The 16711-nt window shown below is 43.9% G+C and overlaps 2 protein-coding genes across 2 annotated transcripts; one reads left to right on the top strand and one right to left on the bottom strand.

Moving 5' to 3' along the window:
• Window positions 1–925: 925 nt before the first annotated feature.
• chst12a (carbohydrate (chondroitin 4) sulfotransferase 12a) lies at window positions 926–8623 on the top strand. The gene is made up of 5 exons (XM_075454828.1): window positions 926–1023; window positions 3134–3813; window positions 4858–5010; window positions 5128–5307; window positions 6180–8623. The coding sequence occupies exons 2-5, from the start codon at window positions 3448–3450 to the stop codon at window positions 6726–6728; spliced, it is 1248 nt and encodes a 415-aa protein (XP_075310943.1). The 5' UTR covers window positions 926–1023; window positions 3134–3447; the 3' UTR covers window positions 6729–8623.
• A 1795-nt stretch (window positions 8624–10418) lies between these two features.
• c1qtnf6a (C1q and TNF related 6a) lies at window positions 10419–14871 on the bottom strand. The gene is made up of 3 exons (XM_075454829.1): window positions 14533–14871; window positions 11670–11873; window positions 10419–10993 (listed from the first exon to the last, which is right to left on the bottom strand). Exons 1-3 carry the CDS (start codon window positions 14678–14680, stop codon window positions 10440–10442), a joined length of 906 nt encoding a protein of 301 aa, XP_075310944.1. The 5' UTR covers window positions 14681–14871; the 3' UTR covers window positions 10419–10439.
• Between the last annotated feature and the right edge of the window lie 1840 nt (window positions 14872–16711).

The following is a 16711-nucleotide window of genomic DNA, read 5'->3' as shown; positions in this document are numbered from 1 at the left end:
TTTACTAATTAAAAACCTGAAACCCATTCCCGTGCACCAGAACCAGGTGAAAAGATCTCTTGTCGTCAGTAACTATGGCCTTTTCTGCAGCTTATAAATCAGTAAATACAGTGTAGGCAGCTTTTCTTTCAGACACAGTGGCTGCATGATGTTGATGTTTGGCCAAAACTGGCAGGTCAGAAGGGATTTAGAGTAGCCTCTTTCGAAAGGATGCCAAATAATCTTCTCATCTGTGTGGAAAAACATGCGGACACCAGTATGCAAATATGTCCAAGAGGGCTTGTATGAGCCCCACGCTGCATGTGAACTTAATGCGTTTATCAGCTCCCCTGGTTTGTGCTCCACGTAGCCAAAGCAGCCTCGAGTGTGTGTATGCGTGCAAAACAGAATGAAGGCTAGAACCAAAAAAAAAGTTATATTAAGCACATTTATGAGAGCTCAGCAATGAGAGTAAAACCAGGAGTGGGGGAGAAACGTTTGAGGCCTTATTGAAAACAGATGATGCTGTGTTTGTGAGATTTGTGCATCAGCAGCTCGGCTGGGGCTTCGCGCGACGTTTGATGTCAAAGGATAAAAAGAGATCACAAATAACAGGATTCCCAACCGCATTAGCCTGAGGCAACAGAAAATATCACAGGCACCACAACTGCATTTCTTTCACGAGCATTCCTTTGGTCGCCTTTGAGAGATGTTGACATTTGGTTTTGCAGGTAGGGCAAAAAAACAAAAAAAACAAAACAAGAAAAGGTTATTTTCAGCAGGCTGCTCCTGCGGGAGGGAGGGACTGAGACTGTCTACATAAATCATCCCTAAACTGAGACATGTACTGTTGGAGCTGACCCAGAAAAGTGATTTTTTTTTCTCTCTCCCCCCTTTATGAGCTCACTCTGCAGAAAGCTCAGCTCCAGAGTCTCGCGGTGATTTACGTGATCCCAGTCCATCTCCACGAAAGAAAGCGGCTCACATCTCGCAGCCAGGCTCAGCTGACGCGGCGCTGGGAAGTGGAAGGCAAAAAAAAAGGAGGTGAGGATATGATTTTTTTCACCCCCACCCGCCGTTTTCTTTTTCTTTTAATTTTTTTACTCAATTGTAATTTCCTTTAGAAATTTTGAAGGTCACGTCACGTTTCATCCTTTTTCAGCATGCCCCCCTTTTCCCTTCATTCTGAAGACTTGTTTGACACCCAGGGCATGCTGACAGCGTGACTAAACTATACCCCCAGCGTGAAGGGGAAACTCGGTTGTATTCCCTCGCAACTAATCGGCATATCCACGTAAAACTGCCGCACGCGATGTTTTAATGAACCGAACGGACAGGCGGTGTGAATAACTGCCCCCACCCCCCCTCCTTATCCCGCCGCGCTGCTCCCCCGTCAAAGGAAGACATTGTGCCCGGTCTGGCATCCGCTGGCGGCTGCTGCGGACAGGACGGTGTGTTTTATCAGCCGTTAGTTGCGCTCGCGCTTGCCTCCGCGGCTCTATCTGTTGTGTGCTGCTTTGGCACCTTCACACCGTCGACGCGGTGGTTGATAAAGCAAATATTGACGAGCGAAGAGGAAACTGTAGGATTCAGGTGGGATAATGAACAGCCGCTGGGGAGGGAAACTCGCGACTGAAAGCGCTGCATGTGAAAAACGTGTCTCCCCCTCGGTGTCGCGCGCAACTAATGAGGGATCCAAGCCTCTTGTCGATGTAATTAGTCCAAAGCTCGATTTCGATTAAAGAAGGCTAAAAGCAATGCAGCCAGCCGTACTCTTTAATGCCATTAAAAGAAACAAACAGCAACTAAAAGTTAAATATAAAAAGGGTTCAAATGTGTTTTATTGTAAATGTTCTCTTTTTTGACTGCAATTTATCATTTAGAAATGAAAGATGGATTAATGTGCTGAATCCATCAAAATGATGTGGTTAGTCAGTTGTGAGCCAATTTGAAATATGTTAAACACTCTTACACTCTCATACACAAGCATTACATATGTGTAATATGTGGGGGGGTTTTGGGGGGGTATTTTTTGGGGTGTAAAGTTTGAATTGCTATCATTTTTGCTATGGGAATCAAAGTTGCAGCTTTCAGCCCACAAATTGCTGTGGAAGAAGCAGTTTATAACATTGTAAAGTGGAGCTCGTCAGAAAAAGTGAGTGTATCTCAAAGCTGGAATTTAGTGCGTTGTTTTTCATTTGATCAGTGGCAGATTAAGGGAATGCTTTTTGCCCCCCCCCCCCCCCGGTGATAAATCTGATGCAGTGTACACAACAGGACAGCCGCTGATCGGTCCATTGCGTGCAGAGACGCAGAATAGTGCAGTCTGCTGCCTCCTGAGAGGGCTTTCTGTGTCAATGGTTCCCTCTCAGCTTCTGGAAATGAAATAAGATGAAGACTGTTGCACGAGGGCTCCAAATTTAGCAGAGTGTTCGAGTGGAAAAGTGACGCCCTGGGACTTTTGAACTAACTAAACTGGAGGGAGAAGATAGACCGCACCCTGAGACCCGTGAAAAGTCATATTTACTCTCTACCATTCAAGGCTGATTGTCTGGAAACCTCACTTGGGCTTCAGCGCGTGTCTTTGGTGCAGAACACATGATTAGGTGGTTAAGCATTTAATACTGGCCCTCCTTTAAACATGTCTTACAGAAGGGCTATAATTCAAAATAAAGCTGGTGTGGTTAGGACATATTGCTTTTTTGGTGTGCTGAGCCCCCTGACGTGGAGCTATTTCACAACCACTCGTGATTTTACTGCCGGGAGTGGGAGTTAGGTCAACTCCAAGGGCTGAAGGAGAAATTCAGCCCATGCCTTGTCATAAATTTAGCCCAATAAAGGGTCACGCTCGCCCCTTGCTCTAGTTTTCAAGTTCTCTTTAGTAAAAGAAATAGCATGGATTGTGTTTAGTTTAGCCTCGGTCTGTGTGCCTCTGTGTGTGTCTGTGTTCTTCAACCCAACGGAAAAAAAAAAGAAACCAAGAGCAGCCTTGATATATATATATATATATATATATATATATATATTTATTTTTTTTAGATGACGGTGTTTAGGTTTTCATCCTGTTGCAAAGATACAAAATGATTTATTGTCCTGTTCAGAGCCAAGCAGAGAATCTGAACATAAAGGTGTTTCCTCTGTGTGTGTGCTGCAGGTATGGAGCAGGGCTGAGGGCTTCTTCCCCTGTACTGCGCCTTCCTGCTTTGCAACAGCATCATGATAACTCCGATCCCACCACAGATTCTGCCGTGTGTCCACCTCCGTGGTGACATGGTGCTGCTGGACCTCGACTGTGTTGCCGTGGTAACCCTGTAACATGAGACCCACAATTCCGCTCTGTCGTCCTGGTAGTCACATGAAAAGACGCCGGTAACCGTTTCAATTTGCTGCCATGGAAATGCTGTGGAGACACCCTGAAAAATAAGGAAGTCTGTTGCTATGGTGATTCTGTAGCAAGCAACGGTCACTATGGGAACGTCAAGGATGTTCCGCATTTTTGTAGTCCTGGGCTCGGCTTTCATGATTCTTCTGATCATCATCTACTGGGACGATGTCGGTGCCTCTCACCTCTATTTGCACACACCTGTGTCGCCGGGTCCCAAAATCCCTCATCCTCCCCCCCAGCCGAGGCCTCACACCTCCCGGACCCCCTCCTTCCTGTCCGATATCGATGCCTTTGTCAACCAGTTCCTCGAGCCAGGAACCGGGGAGCCCACTGACACCGCTCCGGCTGACACCAGCAACCAGTCGGAGAAAGCGGAGGAGCGGTACATACCGCGGAGGGAGTGGAAGATTCACCTGACCCCAGTGGCAGCGGAGCTCCGCGAGAGACAGGTTAACACAATCATTCCGAGTAGCGGTTATATAGTGTTGTTAGTTCCACTTGTGCTTTACCTGCGACCTCAAGCCCAAACGTCTATATTCATACAGTTGAGGACCGCAGGACATCGTGTAACATGCATTTGTGTAAATACTTTAAGGCATGGTAAGGTTTGTAGGACAGAATAAAAGAAATGGCTTGGTCCCTACCAGGTCTTAAAGAGCAAAATACAACCTCCGATGAACAACAACACATGACATATGACGCCGTCTCATGACTTATTAACTGAAACTAAGCCAAAATCCAGAAGTAGCGTGTGGAAAAAAAATAAGTACACCTTTATTGCTTTCTTGGGAAATAAGAGAATGAATAGTTGCTGCTAATCAAATGCACTTCATTAATTGATCATCAGCCAGTGTGAGCACCTCTATAAAAGCAGAAGTTTTGTCAGTTTGCTGGTCTGCTGCATTCAGGTGTGTGTTGGCACAATGCCAAGGAGGAAAGACATCAGCAGTGATCTCAGAGAAGCAATCGTTGCAGCCCATCAATCTGGGAAGGGGTTGTGAGCCCATTTCCAAACTATTTGGAGTCCGTCATTCTACAGAGAGGAAGATTGTTCACGAGTGGAAAACATTTAAGACAGTTGAGCAGACCGAGGTGTGGACGTTCTGGCTGTGGCCAAAATTCCTCCACAGCAGCGAGAGAGACTTATGACGTCATAACAGAAATTACTTCAAGTTGTTGCAGCTAAATGTGTTCCTCCTAGCTGTTGATTCGTGAGGCGTGCTTAGTTTCTGACATCTTGGCTCATATTTTTTTGTAATTACACAGTTTTATATGTTTTGTTGTTCTGCATCTGAGGCTGTATTAGCCGGATTTTAGGAGCTGGTAAAGTAAGACAGAGTTTTTTGTTGTTGTCGTCCTGATATGTCAAACTTTACAAGTGAAATAACTTGTACTCTCTCTCTCACATTGCTGTGCATGAGTAAATGAGTGAAGCCTACTCTGATGAATTAAATTTTTTAGTTTTTTTTTGCTTTACCCTCTGGAACAACCAGGAGCAGAGACGGAGGCTCCTTCGGGAGATGTGCTCCAATGACAGCGTGGCGTTTCCCGGGAAAAACCGTTCATTTGACGACATTCCCAACAAGGAGTTGGATCATCTCATTGTGGACGACAGGCACGGTGTTATCTACTGCTATGTCCCCAAGGTATTCAACACGTGTGCCGCTTTCATACTTTCAGTACTTTGAGTTTCTGTGGCAGCAGCGCCCACCTGCTTCCATCTGTTTCCGTGCCGTAACTCGGCGCTCTGCTTTAAACTTCAGGTGGCGTGCAGCAACTGGAAGCGCATCATGATAGTTCTCAGTGAGAGCATGCTGCAGGAGGGCGTTCCCCAGAGAGACCCTCTGGCTATCCCCTGGGACCTGGTCCACAACAGCAGCATGCACTTCACCTTCAACAAGTTCTGGAAGCGTTATGGCAAGTTTGCAAGGCACCTCATGAAGGTCTGTTCAGAAATTCCACCTAATTTAACATTATAGGCTTATGGATTTGTCAAATGTGTTATTGATTTCCACGTGTCGTGGTGCTTAGGCCGGAGAATTGAGCACACACACACACACACACAAACACACAGACACACTGACTAGATGATAGAATTTATAGAAATGTGTCGGTCTTCACTTTCAACCTGAGCTCACACAGCTGATTTACTCTCAGACCTTTCTACCAATAAATCTTCATGATCTCCGCACACGTTGGTGCTTTTGGAGGGTCGTGTAAAACTCTTTTAACCCGACTTTTTTAACCCGACTGTTTTAACCCGACTTTTTTAACTCGACTGTTTTAACCCCACTTTTTTAACTCGACTGTTTTAACCCGACTTTTTTAACCCCACTTTTTTAACTCGACTGTTTTAACCCCACTTTTTTAACTCGACTGTTTTAACCCCACTTTTTTAACCCCACTTTTTTAACTCGACTTTTTTAACCCCACTTTTTTAACTCGACTGTTTTAACCCAACTGTTTTAACCCCACTTTTTTAACCCCACTTTTTTAACTCGACTGTTTTAACCCAACTGTTTTAACCCCACTTTTTTAACCCCACTTTTTTAACTCGACTGTTTTAACCCCACTTTTTTAACTCGACTGTTTTAACCCAACTGTTTTAACCCCACTTTTTTAACCCCACTTTTTTAACTCGACTGTTTTAACCCCACTTTTTTAACTCGACTGTTTTAACCCCACTTTTTTAACTCGACTGTTTTAACCCAACTGTTTTAACCCAACTGTTTTAGACGCTCAGTTGACAATCGACAGGCTTAAACAACTAGCTGCAGATTAACAAGTTGATTCAATTTTACTTAAATTTTTCCAGGTGAAGCTGAAGAAGTACACCAAGTTCCTCTTTGTGAGGGACCCTTTCGTGCGCCTCATCTCAGCCTACAGGAACAAATTTGAGATGCGCAACGATGACTTCTACCGGCGCTTTGCGCAGGTCATGCTGCGTCGCTACGCCAACCAGCCGACCCCACCTGCCACTGTGGATGAGGCGTTTGCTCTGGGCATCCATCCCTCTTTCTCTCACTTCATCCAGTACCTCCTGGACCCTCAGACGGAGAAGGACATGCCCTTTAATGAGCACTGGCGGCAAGTGTATCGACTGTGTCACCCGTGCCAGATTCAGTACGACTTTGTGGGCCACCTGGAGACGGCAGAGGAGGACGCCGAGCTCCTTCTGCGCCAGCTGCGGGTGGACAACGTGGTGGAGTTCCCCACCTCACACAGGAACCTTACAGCAAGCAGCTGGGAGTCGGATTGGTTCAGCACAGTACCTGTCGAGGCACGCAGAGAACTCTACAAGCTCTATGAGCCTGACTTCAGGCTTTTTGGTTACGACAGGCCAGATTCAATCCTCAATGAGTGATTGCCACAGAGCTAACAGCCACTCTGACAAAGTTTTTTTTGTTTGTTTGTTTGTTTTTTTAGACAAATGTAGTAATGCCACACCCTACCAACAGTTAGACATGCCTTTGTTCTGGGCTGTGCACACGTGTTTTCCACTCCTGTCTATGCTACACTTAGAGTGCACTCAATCTTGTAAGGAAGCACACGAATAATGCAAATCCATTAGCCAGTATCGTTTCTCTTTAAGTCAACGAGATGAGGAGTCTTGCACTTTTCAGAGTGGTACAGATTCATCCTGTGCAAACGGAATAGTCTCCACACCCCGTGTTGAGTGCCGTAAGCCCCCCTGCATTGATGTCATGCCATGCCTGCCATTTGTGCCCACAGTCGCGTTGACTAAATGCAGCGATCACGTGTCGTATGGTAGCACAATCGTGGAAAGAAACGATGCCACAGAGCCGCGCTTTGTGTTTGTGGGCGTGTAGATAAAACAAGGTGTTACTAGATTAGTTTTAAATGTTGTTGCACTGTCAGTAGTTGTCAGCGAACCTGTCTTACTGTGTTTTAAGCGCAATGTTTGTTAGCATGAAAGGGAACTATTTTTCTTTTTATGTTGAGAATATGTACCGATAGCAGCTGCCAGCAACCGGACAATGGTTCCACGATACCTTCATACCCAGACGTGATGGATATGTTCATGTTGCTTAACAAAAAAAAACATTGCAGAGTTTATTTAGACGTGCCTGTTTTATTTTTGCCAGTTTGGAAGCGCTCAGCATATAAAAGCACAGCGGTTCCATCACTGATTGACTGGATTTGTTTCAGACAGTAAACTGGAGTTTCAGCATGGTTCTCATGGGTTCCAACTGTACAGGTGTGCCTCTGTGTTTTCAGTCGGTCTCTTAAAGGAATCCTCCTTTTCTTTATCGATACGATTTTAAGGGCAGCATTTTCACGAGGTGCGTTATTTTTGTAGCATTACTTGAACCCAGGTTGGTTTGGTGCATGTTAGCATGTTAGAAAGAGCTTAAAAAAAAGTAGCTGGTGCAAAATGAGACTACAGTCAGCGTTGGTGTCAAGGAGGAGTTTCAACATTGAGGGTGTGTTGGGTCGGACGGTTGGGAAGAAGAGACAGTGCCTTTGGTTGCAAAAGTTTACAAAGCAAAAAATTATATTAGTATTTTTGTAGGACTTCATTTTTACTCAAATCGCAACACGGTGAGAGCTACACAAAGCGACAGCAAGGTATATTTGATATTCGTGTTTATATCCGATGTGACCTTTATTTGGGACCAATAGGAAAGAGTGAAGCCCTTTAGCCTAATTTTAAACTGTTTGTGTGGGAGGTTGATATGAGTTGTGAAAGATGATTTGTAGGATTTCTCCCTCAGTGTGCTCGTGTTCTGGATTTTTTTGCGTGGTTCAGGCCGTGCGCTCCGTGCCACATTATTCTGCAAGTCATGGAGATGGACGCGCACTGTGTAGGTGTTGTCTCAACGCCTTACCATTTCTTTGTTTTGAATCATTGTGGAGCATCGTGTCCTTGTAAAAAAAGCTAGAGCCATGTTTCCTTTTTTTTAACCCCAAGTCTCGTTATATGGCCATATACTGTCGGGTGTGGATGTAGTCAGTCAGCAGTCCCACCTCACCAGTGTTTGTATTGTAAGACAAGTCGTATTTTCATATATATATATATCTATTTTTTTGTATTCATGTTCGATTCTTTGTTGTGGTTTTTTTTAATGTGACTGTCCAAATTCTCTATGTCAGCGATTACGTTCTCAGAGTTTTATGGGGTTTTTTCTTGGTGAAAGTGCAAACAAACAAGCTGTAACAGGAGGATGGAATTCAGATTGTTTGTAAGTCAAACAGTTTATTTATTGGCAAAATAAAAAATAATAAAAAAAAACATGAGTAAAATGCTGCTTTTTGCTCAGTCTCAGAGGCTTAATGGGCCTTGATTAAAGCTGATGTGCTCACTTTTGTCCAGCAACCTGTCGCCACAGCAACGGTCCTGCATGACGGAACAATCCATGCCCTACATTTTGACCTCGTTCCAGCTGCTCATCACAGAAACCCATGCAACGCAAAACAGACTGTTTATTTTGGTTTTGTTTGTTAGTCCGTTTTAAAAGCTGCAGATATCCATGCAGCTGCATCAGTATTTTCATTTCATACAATAGAAATAAAGGTTGCGGGGAACGAAGGGATATTTTTAATCAGTGTCTGCAAATCCGTTGTCTTAGAAGGATTAAAGCGAAAATGTCTCCTGATAATGCTGTGCTTAGTATTTCCATTACCAATGTGTTTGTAGGCCTCAGCGTCCGATTGCTTAAAGCAAACCATCAGGACATGCAGGAGAATAGTCTCTCCTGCTGGAACGATTGACATGAAAGCCTGTTGGAGAGCAAGAGGAAAATAAAACGCACCAGAGCAGCCCTTTAAAACAAAACAAAAAAATGATTATGGCAGAAAAATAAGGCAAGCTGTGATGTCTAAATGTATAAACAGTAACGTGGCATACGTATGATGTGGATTGCTGGTGTGACACTCCTCTTTGTTGCATCCTCAAGGTGTCACTGTGTTCGTGTTTATCAGATGACTGTTTCCTGAGTCACAGGAGGTAATCGCTCACTGGCAACCCAGCCAAAAGTCTCTTGGCTGGCGACAAACAAAATGCTGTGACAGACAATAAGTGGCCGGACTCGCAACTATGATTTAAAAAGTAGTATTATGTATTATGTCAAAAACATCTGTATCAATAACATAACTGGTTTGTCTGTCTGGGATAATCAGCTACATAGTCAGTTTATCGACAGTACACACACCTGAATAGTGTGTTTATTACTGTGCTCAGGTGTGCTTCTGCTTTTTCTGATCACTGTTTTCGATGCTTGCAGACCCCTAATGTATGTGGGCTGCGTTTGTCTTCATCCTCATTTTTATTCACACTCACGGTGAAAAACTACGGGACCGGAATCACAAACAAAGCATTCAACTTTGTGTAGGATTTCAGGTTCCAGCTCTGACGCCCTCTGAAGAAGAAGAAAGTTTGAATCGCTTGTTTGCAAATGCCAAACGCTAACTGCTAATATTCCACGTTCTGCTTTTATCTTTTGTCACTAAAACTTAGCAGATGATGAATCACGTTGAATCATTTTGCAATGACTTAGCATGTAGCGTAGCTCAAAAACTGGAAACTAGTTGATTTAAAAGCTGCTGGAGCCTCCACCACAAACGCCTGTGAAATGACAACATTTATTGTGGCCTTCAGCTACTGACAGGCAGAGTTTGTTACCTTTGCCCTGCGCCCAGGCTGCTTGTTTCAAATCTTCCTATTTCCTGCTGAAAGTAGCTCTATATGTACTAGCAGACATGAGTTTGGTACCAACAAGACAGAGAAAGAATTCCCCATTCCCAATCCTGTTTTCAGTTTTGAATACGAGTGTTTAAAATTTCACATTTTTTTCCACTGTCATCCTATTTGTTCTTCAGATGTAATGTTTATTCTGTGATTTCCCATAAGAACCCATGGGGACATCTCAGAGATGATTGAAGCTAAAATAAAATTACCAAAAATGGGCAATGTAACACAATGTAACATTACAGATCTATGACACTTTGAAATGTGAGCAATATGTTAGTGAATGCTAGAGGGATGTTGGATTTTTTTGTTATTTCCATCAAAAAATCAAGCGGTAACAGAGTATTGTAATCCTTTTTCTTTTATTCAGTTGTCCCCCACACTGGGTTGGATGATGTATCCGTTAAAAGTGATGTAGACGTCGACATCGTCGCTGTAAATGGCAGTCTCCCTCTCCCTCTTGTACAGGCGGACCCACACCTCATCGTTCAGCTCCAGCTGCAGCATCAGGCTCTGGCTCTGCATGATGGAGCGGTCGCTGGGCTGGGCGTATATGATCGCCCGCTCGGTGTCGTTCTGCATGATGTGTAGGTACGTTTCCTTAAAGTTCCACGTGTGAATGTTGACGTTGAAGAAGTAGGTCCCCGGGACGTGGCAGAGGAATTTCCCCTCGAACATGTCGAAGTGGCCGCCCAGGTTGACAAAGACCGTGTCAAATACCAGCGTCTGGTAGGCATCCAAGCTGTGAAGGGATTTGCGACGGCCGACAGAGAAGGCAGAGTACTGGATTTTGCAGGGGTCTCCTGGAGGGCCTGCCTGACCCTTACTGCCTTTGGAGCCCATGGGCCCCCTGGAACCTGGGGGGCCTTCCTGTCCAGCTTTACCTGGTGTCCCTCTGATCCCACGGTCTCCTTTGTCCCCTGAGTGACATTAATAATGCACAATATGATCACAGATGGAGAACTTTCAGTGTACATACAGTGCAAGTAAGTGAAAGAAAAACCTTTCATTTCATAAAAGGATTTTCAACAACAGACAAGCTACAAAAGACATGTCATCTTCATGTTTTAGGTTTATCTGGAAGCAACAGTCATTAAAAAAAAAAATCTTATGGAAATGGTAATCAGATGACGCCCACACCTCAAAATCTTCCAATCATCAGTGGTTCCAGATTAGCTGCCAATAATTTGAATGTTCACAGGAAGTCTCATTTAAACCCGGGGTTTGAAATGATCTTTTATTAGCAGAAAGATGTTTGAAATGGCTGCCGGTTTGTCCCGGATGGCTCGACCCAGCGGATTCAGCCCAAGGACCCCAAAATGTGGTCACATTATCTGCAGGGAACTCTGGCAGCTGTTGGTGTCAAAGTGTGCCGATCAGAAAGACCCACATTTGAACTGCATGGGAGGCATGTCAGAAGAAAACCTTTTCTCATAGAAACTGTGGGGCACGGCGGTGGAACTATTATTGGCTGATGTTACTTTGCTGGCCCAGGGACTGGGCGACGTTTTTCCATCAATCGAACAATGAATCATGTACCGTTCCATGCTTGGAGATAATGTAATGTGTACCGCTGTTCGGTTGCTGCTGCATTACCTTTCAGTATGGTCATGTTGATGTAGGTGCGGATCTCTGGGACATGGCTGAACTCTCTCATCGGTGGCTGATCTCCACTTCCCTCTGCTGGCTCCAGGTGATCACAGCAGTTTCTGCAGGGGTCAGGGGGAGCACTGGGAGGGGGCACCGTGGCCACAAAGGAGGAGAGGGACAAAAGGAGGAGGAAACCCAACATATCTGTGCCTGAAAAAGGAAGAGCACACTTTATGATTTTTGGATATCTTATCTTTGTTATCTTTATTTTTCCTGGTGGAGCCTTTTAGTCTACCTTTACTGAGTTGTTAGACTGATTACGAAAAAACAAAGCTTGAGATTTAACCCACGAACTGGGAGCCATGCCCGCCACCTTATGTATCACCAGTTTGCGTCTAAATGAAGGAAATATAACCAGAAGTCGAGAGGTTTTCGCTGACAGTTTAAATAATGTGTTATAATGGTGCTTAAAGACTGTGATAAAACTATAATGTGGCTTTTATCAACAAGGAGAGAAGGAGTAAATTACTTGAAAAATTACCCTGCAAAGTGTTTCAAGGGGAAAATGATGGCTGGCTGCCAGGCTGTGTGTAGTGTAATTGGTGCAATTGGTGAGGCCGTTGCTCGGGAGGAGGAGGGGTGGTCTGCCAGTCACAAAGGTCGGTGGTTCGATCTCTGGCCTCCCCTGGCCAGTGAATGTGGGATGGGTGAATGTGGCTTGTCGTGTAAAAGCGCCATATAAATGCAGTCCGTTTACCATTTTAAGGGCGTAATGCGGTGTTTACACATCACAGCTGGATTCATACCGACAGCTGTTTCTGTCCCAGGCCTTTGTTTATACATACTGTATATCTGACCTTCCTGTGAGGTTTAACACTCCGTCCGAGAGCGGTAGAATTTGATGGAACGCCAGTGATGGCGTTCGAATGCATCACATGAGATGCTTCTAATGTTTACTCCATCTATGCATACAGACATATTGGGGACGCAGCTGAGTTGGTGGTTTGGAGAAAGCTGCATTCCTTGTTGTAAAGTGGATTAAATGACTACACAGAGATGCAAAATGACTGTAAAGACATCAACATTCAGAAGACAGATCACAATCTGTGTCATCAAAGGTATGCGCACTCGCTAGAAAGTGATTTGGATCAGTCACGTTGGAGGACACAATGTTGCTAATTTCAGGGGTTCCACACACAGCCAACATTGAAGTCCTTCAGAGTATTTAAAGAGCTGCATCTAGAATCTAGGAATTAGTCTTTTGGATTTGTCAGTTGTAGGGCAAATTAAAAGGAAGCATTAAAAACAATAAGCAAAGTATGACCAAGCTCCGTCATATCTCAAAGATCTCACCGGGCAATATTTTCCAAACAGAGCACTTTGCTCTCAGACTGCAGGTTCACTTGTGGTTCCCAGAGCTTCTAAAAGTCGAATGGGCATTGGCTTTGTATGAATTGCACCAAACTGGGAGTTTAATTTCTGGGATTTGATTATGATTGTATTGCAATTAATCGGCTTGGAATGGACAAAAACATAAATAGAATTAAATGAAAAGTATACTGAATTGAGGCAACATTCGAGATACAACAGAGATGAATAAAAAAATCAATGCACACACACTCACACATATACCAGGAAGCAAAACGATCTAAAATTCACAAAAGAGATAAAAAAAACTCAAGGTAATAAATAACACTGAGCTGAATAATGAATATCTATAGTTGTTTTATGGATCTTAAGTTGAAAAGTCTCAGGGCTTTTATCAGCAACTCAGAAAACTTAACATTTGAAACTGCTCATGATCTCATTGGATCAAATGAGTTTTAAATAAGGTGGTCATGCCTGCATGTGTAATAACAAACAACCAAAAAAGGGACAAAAGTGGACAAACTGATAAAGAAGGCAGGCTCTGTGCTGGGAGCTGCTCTGGAGCCCCCTGCTGCTGAACATAACGGGCCGCACCTTCCACACAACACAGTGACGAAACAATGGTGCACTCAGTCAGAGGCTTCTTCAGCCCAGTACAAACTGCTTCTAATTGATTCTGATTTTAAAAAAGGGCGAAAAAGTACTGAAGCATCCTGTTTTCCCTTTGGGATCAATAAAGTATTTCTTTTACATTTAATTCAAATCAATTTTCATTAGATTTTCATTAAACTTCTAATTAACTATAAATCCAAGACCAGTGTGTAGAAAATAACAGTAATTACACTTTGGTTCCTGCCCCACCCCGGTGAGGATAATTGCCGAGCCGCACCTATAAACATTCTCTGGCTCCTCCACTGTGCAGCCACCACATGAGAACTCCTCCTTCTTTGCGGACAAAAAGCATGTCCCCATAATGCAAAATCTTCAAAGTTTAGGTTGAAGGAGTCCGGTGATGTTTAGGTTTTGGGCTCAAGTTAGAAAATCATTTTAGGTCAAAGGAAAGATGTGTTTCCAGCTGCCCCTTCTCAGCTGCGCTGGCCCTGCTGGGCTTTTCTATGATATCATCTTTCAGTGGGAACATGCAGCTTGTGTTAAGACAAACAGACTGAACCAGAATTCAGTGCACGGTTCATTCACTGTCAAAGCACATTACATAAGTTTTTTTTCTCTTTCTTTTTCTGGTGAAAACCCCAATTTGAACTGGGAGCTTGTGTAAAAAAGTTGCACACGTGCTGTGGGCTGCCAAAACAGCATTTTTATAAGATCACACTTTAGCAAAGAAACAAGTAGACTGGAGCCTCTTGCAGACTGTGGGCTTCCCAGTGAGTTGACAAGTAAATATTGCAAAGCCCTCATCGCCTCACCGCCGTTCAGCGCTCATGCACCCGCAGCTCTGCAAGCTGTCGCTGATGACTGAGAGCTTGATGGGAATAACTCTCACCTCGTTCACGTCTCTTCTGCCGCTTCGATCCGCTGAGGAGGAGGAGAAGCTTCAGAGTCAGCAGCCCTCTGTTTCTCTCTTTGCAAGTCTTTGAGAATGACTTGAGCCTCCTTCCTTCTTTTTTTTTTTTTGCCGATCCCTCCTTCATGTGATCTCTGGCAACAAGTGCTCTATGACATCACATCTATCATGACAGCGATGGCCTGTGAAAGATGGCTCGGTGACCCCCAGATGAACAGCACACCAAACCTGTGCACTCGCGAAGCAGCTAAAAGCAGGGAGAGTGTGATTTCAGGGATTCGGTTCGTGCAAAAGTGGGATTTGACAAGCATGGCTGTACAGTTCAGTCTTGGAACCATCACCGACCACAACTGGGTTCAACTTCTGGCCATTGTCTCCAGGGTCCAGACTTCCGCTCTGTAGAATTCCTGCAGTGCTCCAAAAAAAAAACCCGTTAGCCCAGCTGCAAGCACTGAGAAAAAGCAGTGGAAAGAAGAGAGGGGGAAAAAAATGCAGGAGAGGAATGAATAACTGGAGAAATGTCACTCAGGTGATTATGTTCTGTATATCCAGACCTGGATCAGGAATGTGCTCCTCTGCTGTGGGGTTGTTTTATGGAAAGAGGGATATTATAGAGATGGTGAAATGTGGCTACAGGGGAGACAAGAAAGAACCTGTGAGAGCCAGGAACGAGTGAAATAGATGAAAAACGCTACGAAATCAGAGCTGCAAATCATGTGAATGCTACATTTAGTTGAAAATAGTGCCAAGGATACATCTGATTGTTTTTAAAAAGAAAAAAATGTGTGCTAATTTGTATTTTGATGTTGCAATGATTTTATCAGGATGAACCAGACCGGGTAAAAGTTTTAAAGGCCAAAAGAAAAGACCTGTTGGAACATCTCACAACTAATGAAGTTAACTGGCGTCAGGTTAGTGACAGGCTGAGAATAAAAAGAGCATGCCGGAGGCTTTCAGATGTAAAGATTGGGAGGGGTTGGTCCATCTGTGGAAGAGTGCATGGAGAAATATTAAGTATTATAGCGTGTTCTTTGTTTCTTTGTCTTATGTTGACCTTGTCTTTTTGGACTTCCTTGATTTATCTTTTATCAAACCTGGGGTCCAGTCAAATAGTTAAAATTCCGTGGGGAATTGTGAGAGGGAGTCATCTTCTTTCTTTCATAACGGATGGTCTGGTGTAGCTTATGCTAAAGAAGATGATTAAGAAAGCGCTGGAGCTCCTCTCCTTGGCATCTGGAGAATTCAAACCGCTCTTATCTCGGCTGCTACTTAGACATTTCCGGGTCTTTTCACTCAGTCAGGAAGGTTCCTATAAGTAAAACTGACGACTTGGTCTCGGTTGAAAGCCTTCACCTATTAGTTAATGGTCAGATTGCCTCTTTTTTTCTGCATTTGGGTCCTGATCTTAAACCCCAGGCTGAAAAAAACAGTTTTCAGTGGTGGTAATCTTCAGGTCCTCAGGCAGCACTATAATAACAATGGACATTTTTCTGTCATGAAAATCACAAAACCAATCGTGCAACTTCTTTTTGGGAATTGTGGACGCTGTATTCCAAAGAGTCGAGGGATCCTTCAGCGTGTGGCTTCAGCAACTGTGAAGGCATCATGAATGCTTAATTATATAGACGCATGTGAAAGCCACATATGCAACCATCCAACCAACCATCTCATTCCACTGGTTTCATGGTTGGTATTGCTTATTTGTAAGCCCCTAAATGGTCTGACGGCAACTTTCCCGCTGATGCCACCCAACCAGATGCTGCCTGATGTTTCAAGATCCAGATACGAAGTGAGACAAGGCACGACAAATTCATTTATGTAGCACAATAACTAGGTGATCCAAATGCTTTACAAAGAACATAAAAGCGTTAAAGAGCGGTAAGAGATCAGTGAGATTAAAATGCAGTGGTTGAACAGGAGAGTCTTAAGTTTCTTAACTCAAGTCAAAAAAGCATGCAGGGAAAGTAGAGGTGATCAGGTGATGGAACAAGTGATCAGTTCATATAAAAACTGCCACCTCTTCTTACTGGTATTCAGTTCAAATAAAGCGTCCCACCTTGTTATTTCACTATTCACTTTTTAGTGATTCCACCCATCGTGCCTTACTGTGTTTCTACAGCAAGTTATCTTTATCCCACTCAGTTTGTTCAGTTATTGT

Source organism: Odontesthes bonariensis, chromosome 21, assembly GCF_027942865.1.
Source record: "Odontesthes bonariensis isolate fOdoBon6 chromosome 21, fOdoBon6.hap1, whole genome shotgun sequence".
NCBI classification, from domain to species: domain Eukaryota; kingdom Metazoa; phylum Chordata; class Actinopteri; order Atheriniformes; family Atherinopsidae; genus Odontesthes; species Odontesthes bonariensis.
This window is presented reverse-complemented; position numbering and strand designations above follow the sequence as displayed.

Bases quoted from the DNA above. Each gene is read 5' to 3' on its own strand.
- chst12a (XM_075454828.1), top strand. From the start codon at position 3,448: ATGGGAACGTCAAGGATGTTCCGCATTTTTGTAGTCCTGGGCTCGGCT. The intron at 3,814-4,857 runs GTTAACACAATC...TGGAACAACCAG, and splicing joins CGGAGCTCCGCGAGAGACAG to GAGCAGAGACGGAGGCTCCT. The intron at 5,011-5,127 runs GTATTCAACACG...TTTAAACTTCAG, and splicing joins TCTACTGCTATGTCCCCAAG to GTGGCGTGCAGCAACTGGAA.
- c1qtnf6a (XM_075454829.1), bottom strand. From the start codon at position 14,680: ATGAAGGAGGGATCGGCAAAAAAAAAAAAAGAAGGAAGGAGGCTCAAG. The intron at 11,874-14,532 runs GTGAGAGTTATT...TTCCTTTTTCAG, and splicing joins GCAGAAGAGACGTGAACGAG to GCACAGATATGTTGGGTTTC. The intron at 10,994-11,669 runs GTAATGCAGCAG...AATGTCACTCAG, and splicing joins CAACATGACCATACTGAAAG to GGGACAAAGGAGACCGTGGG.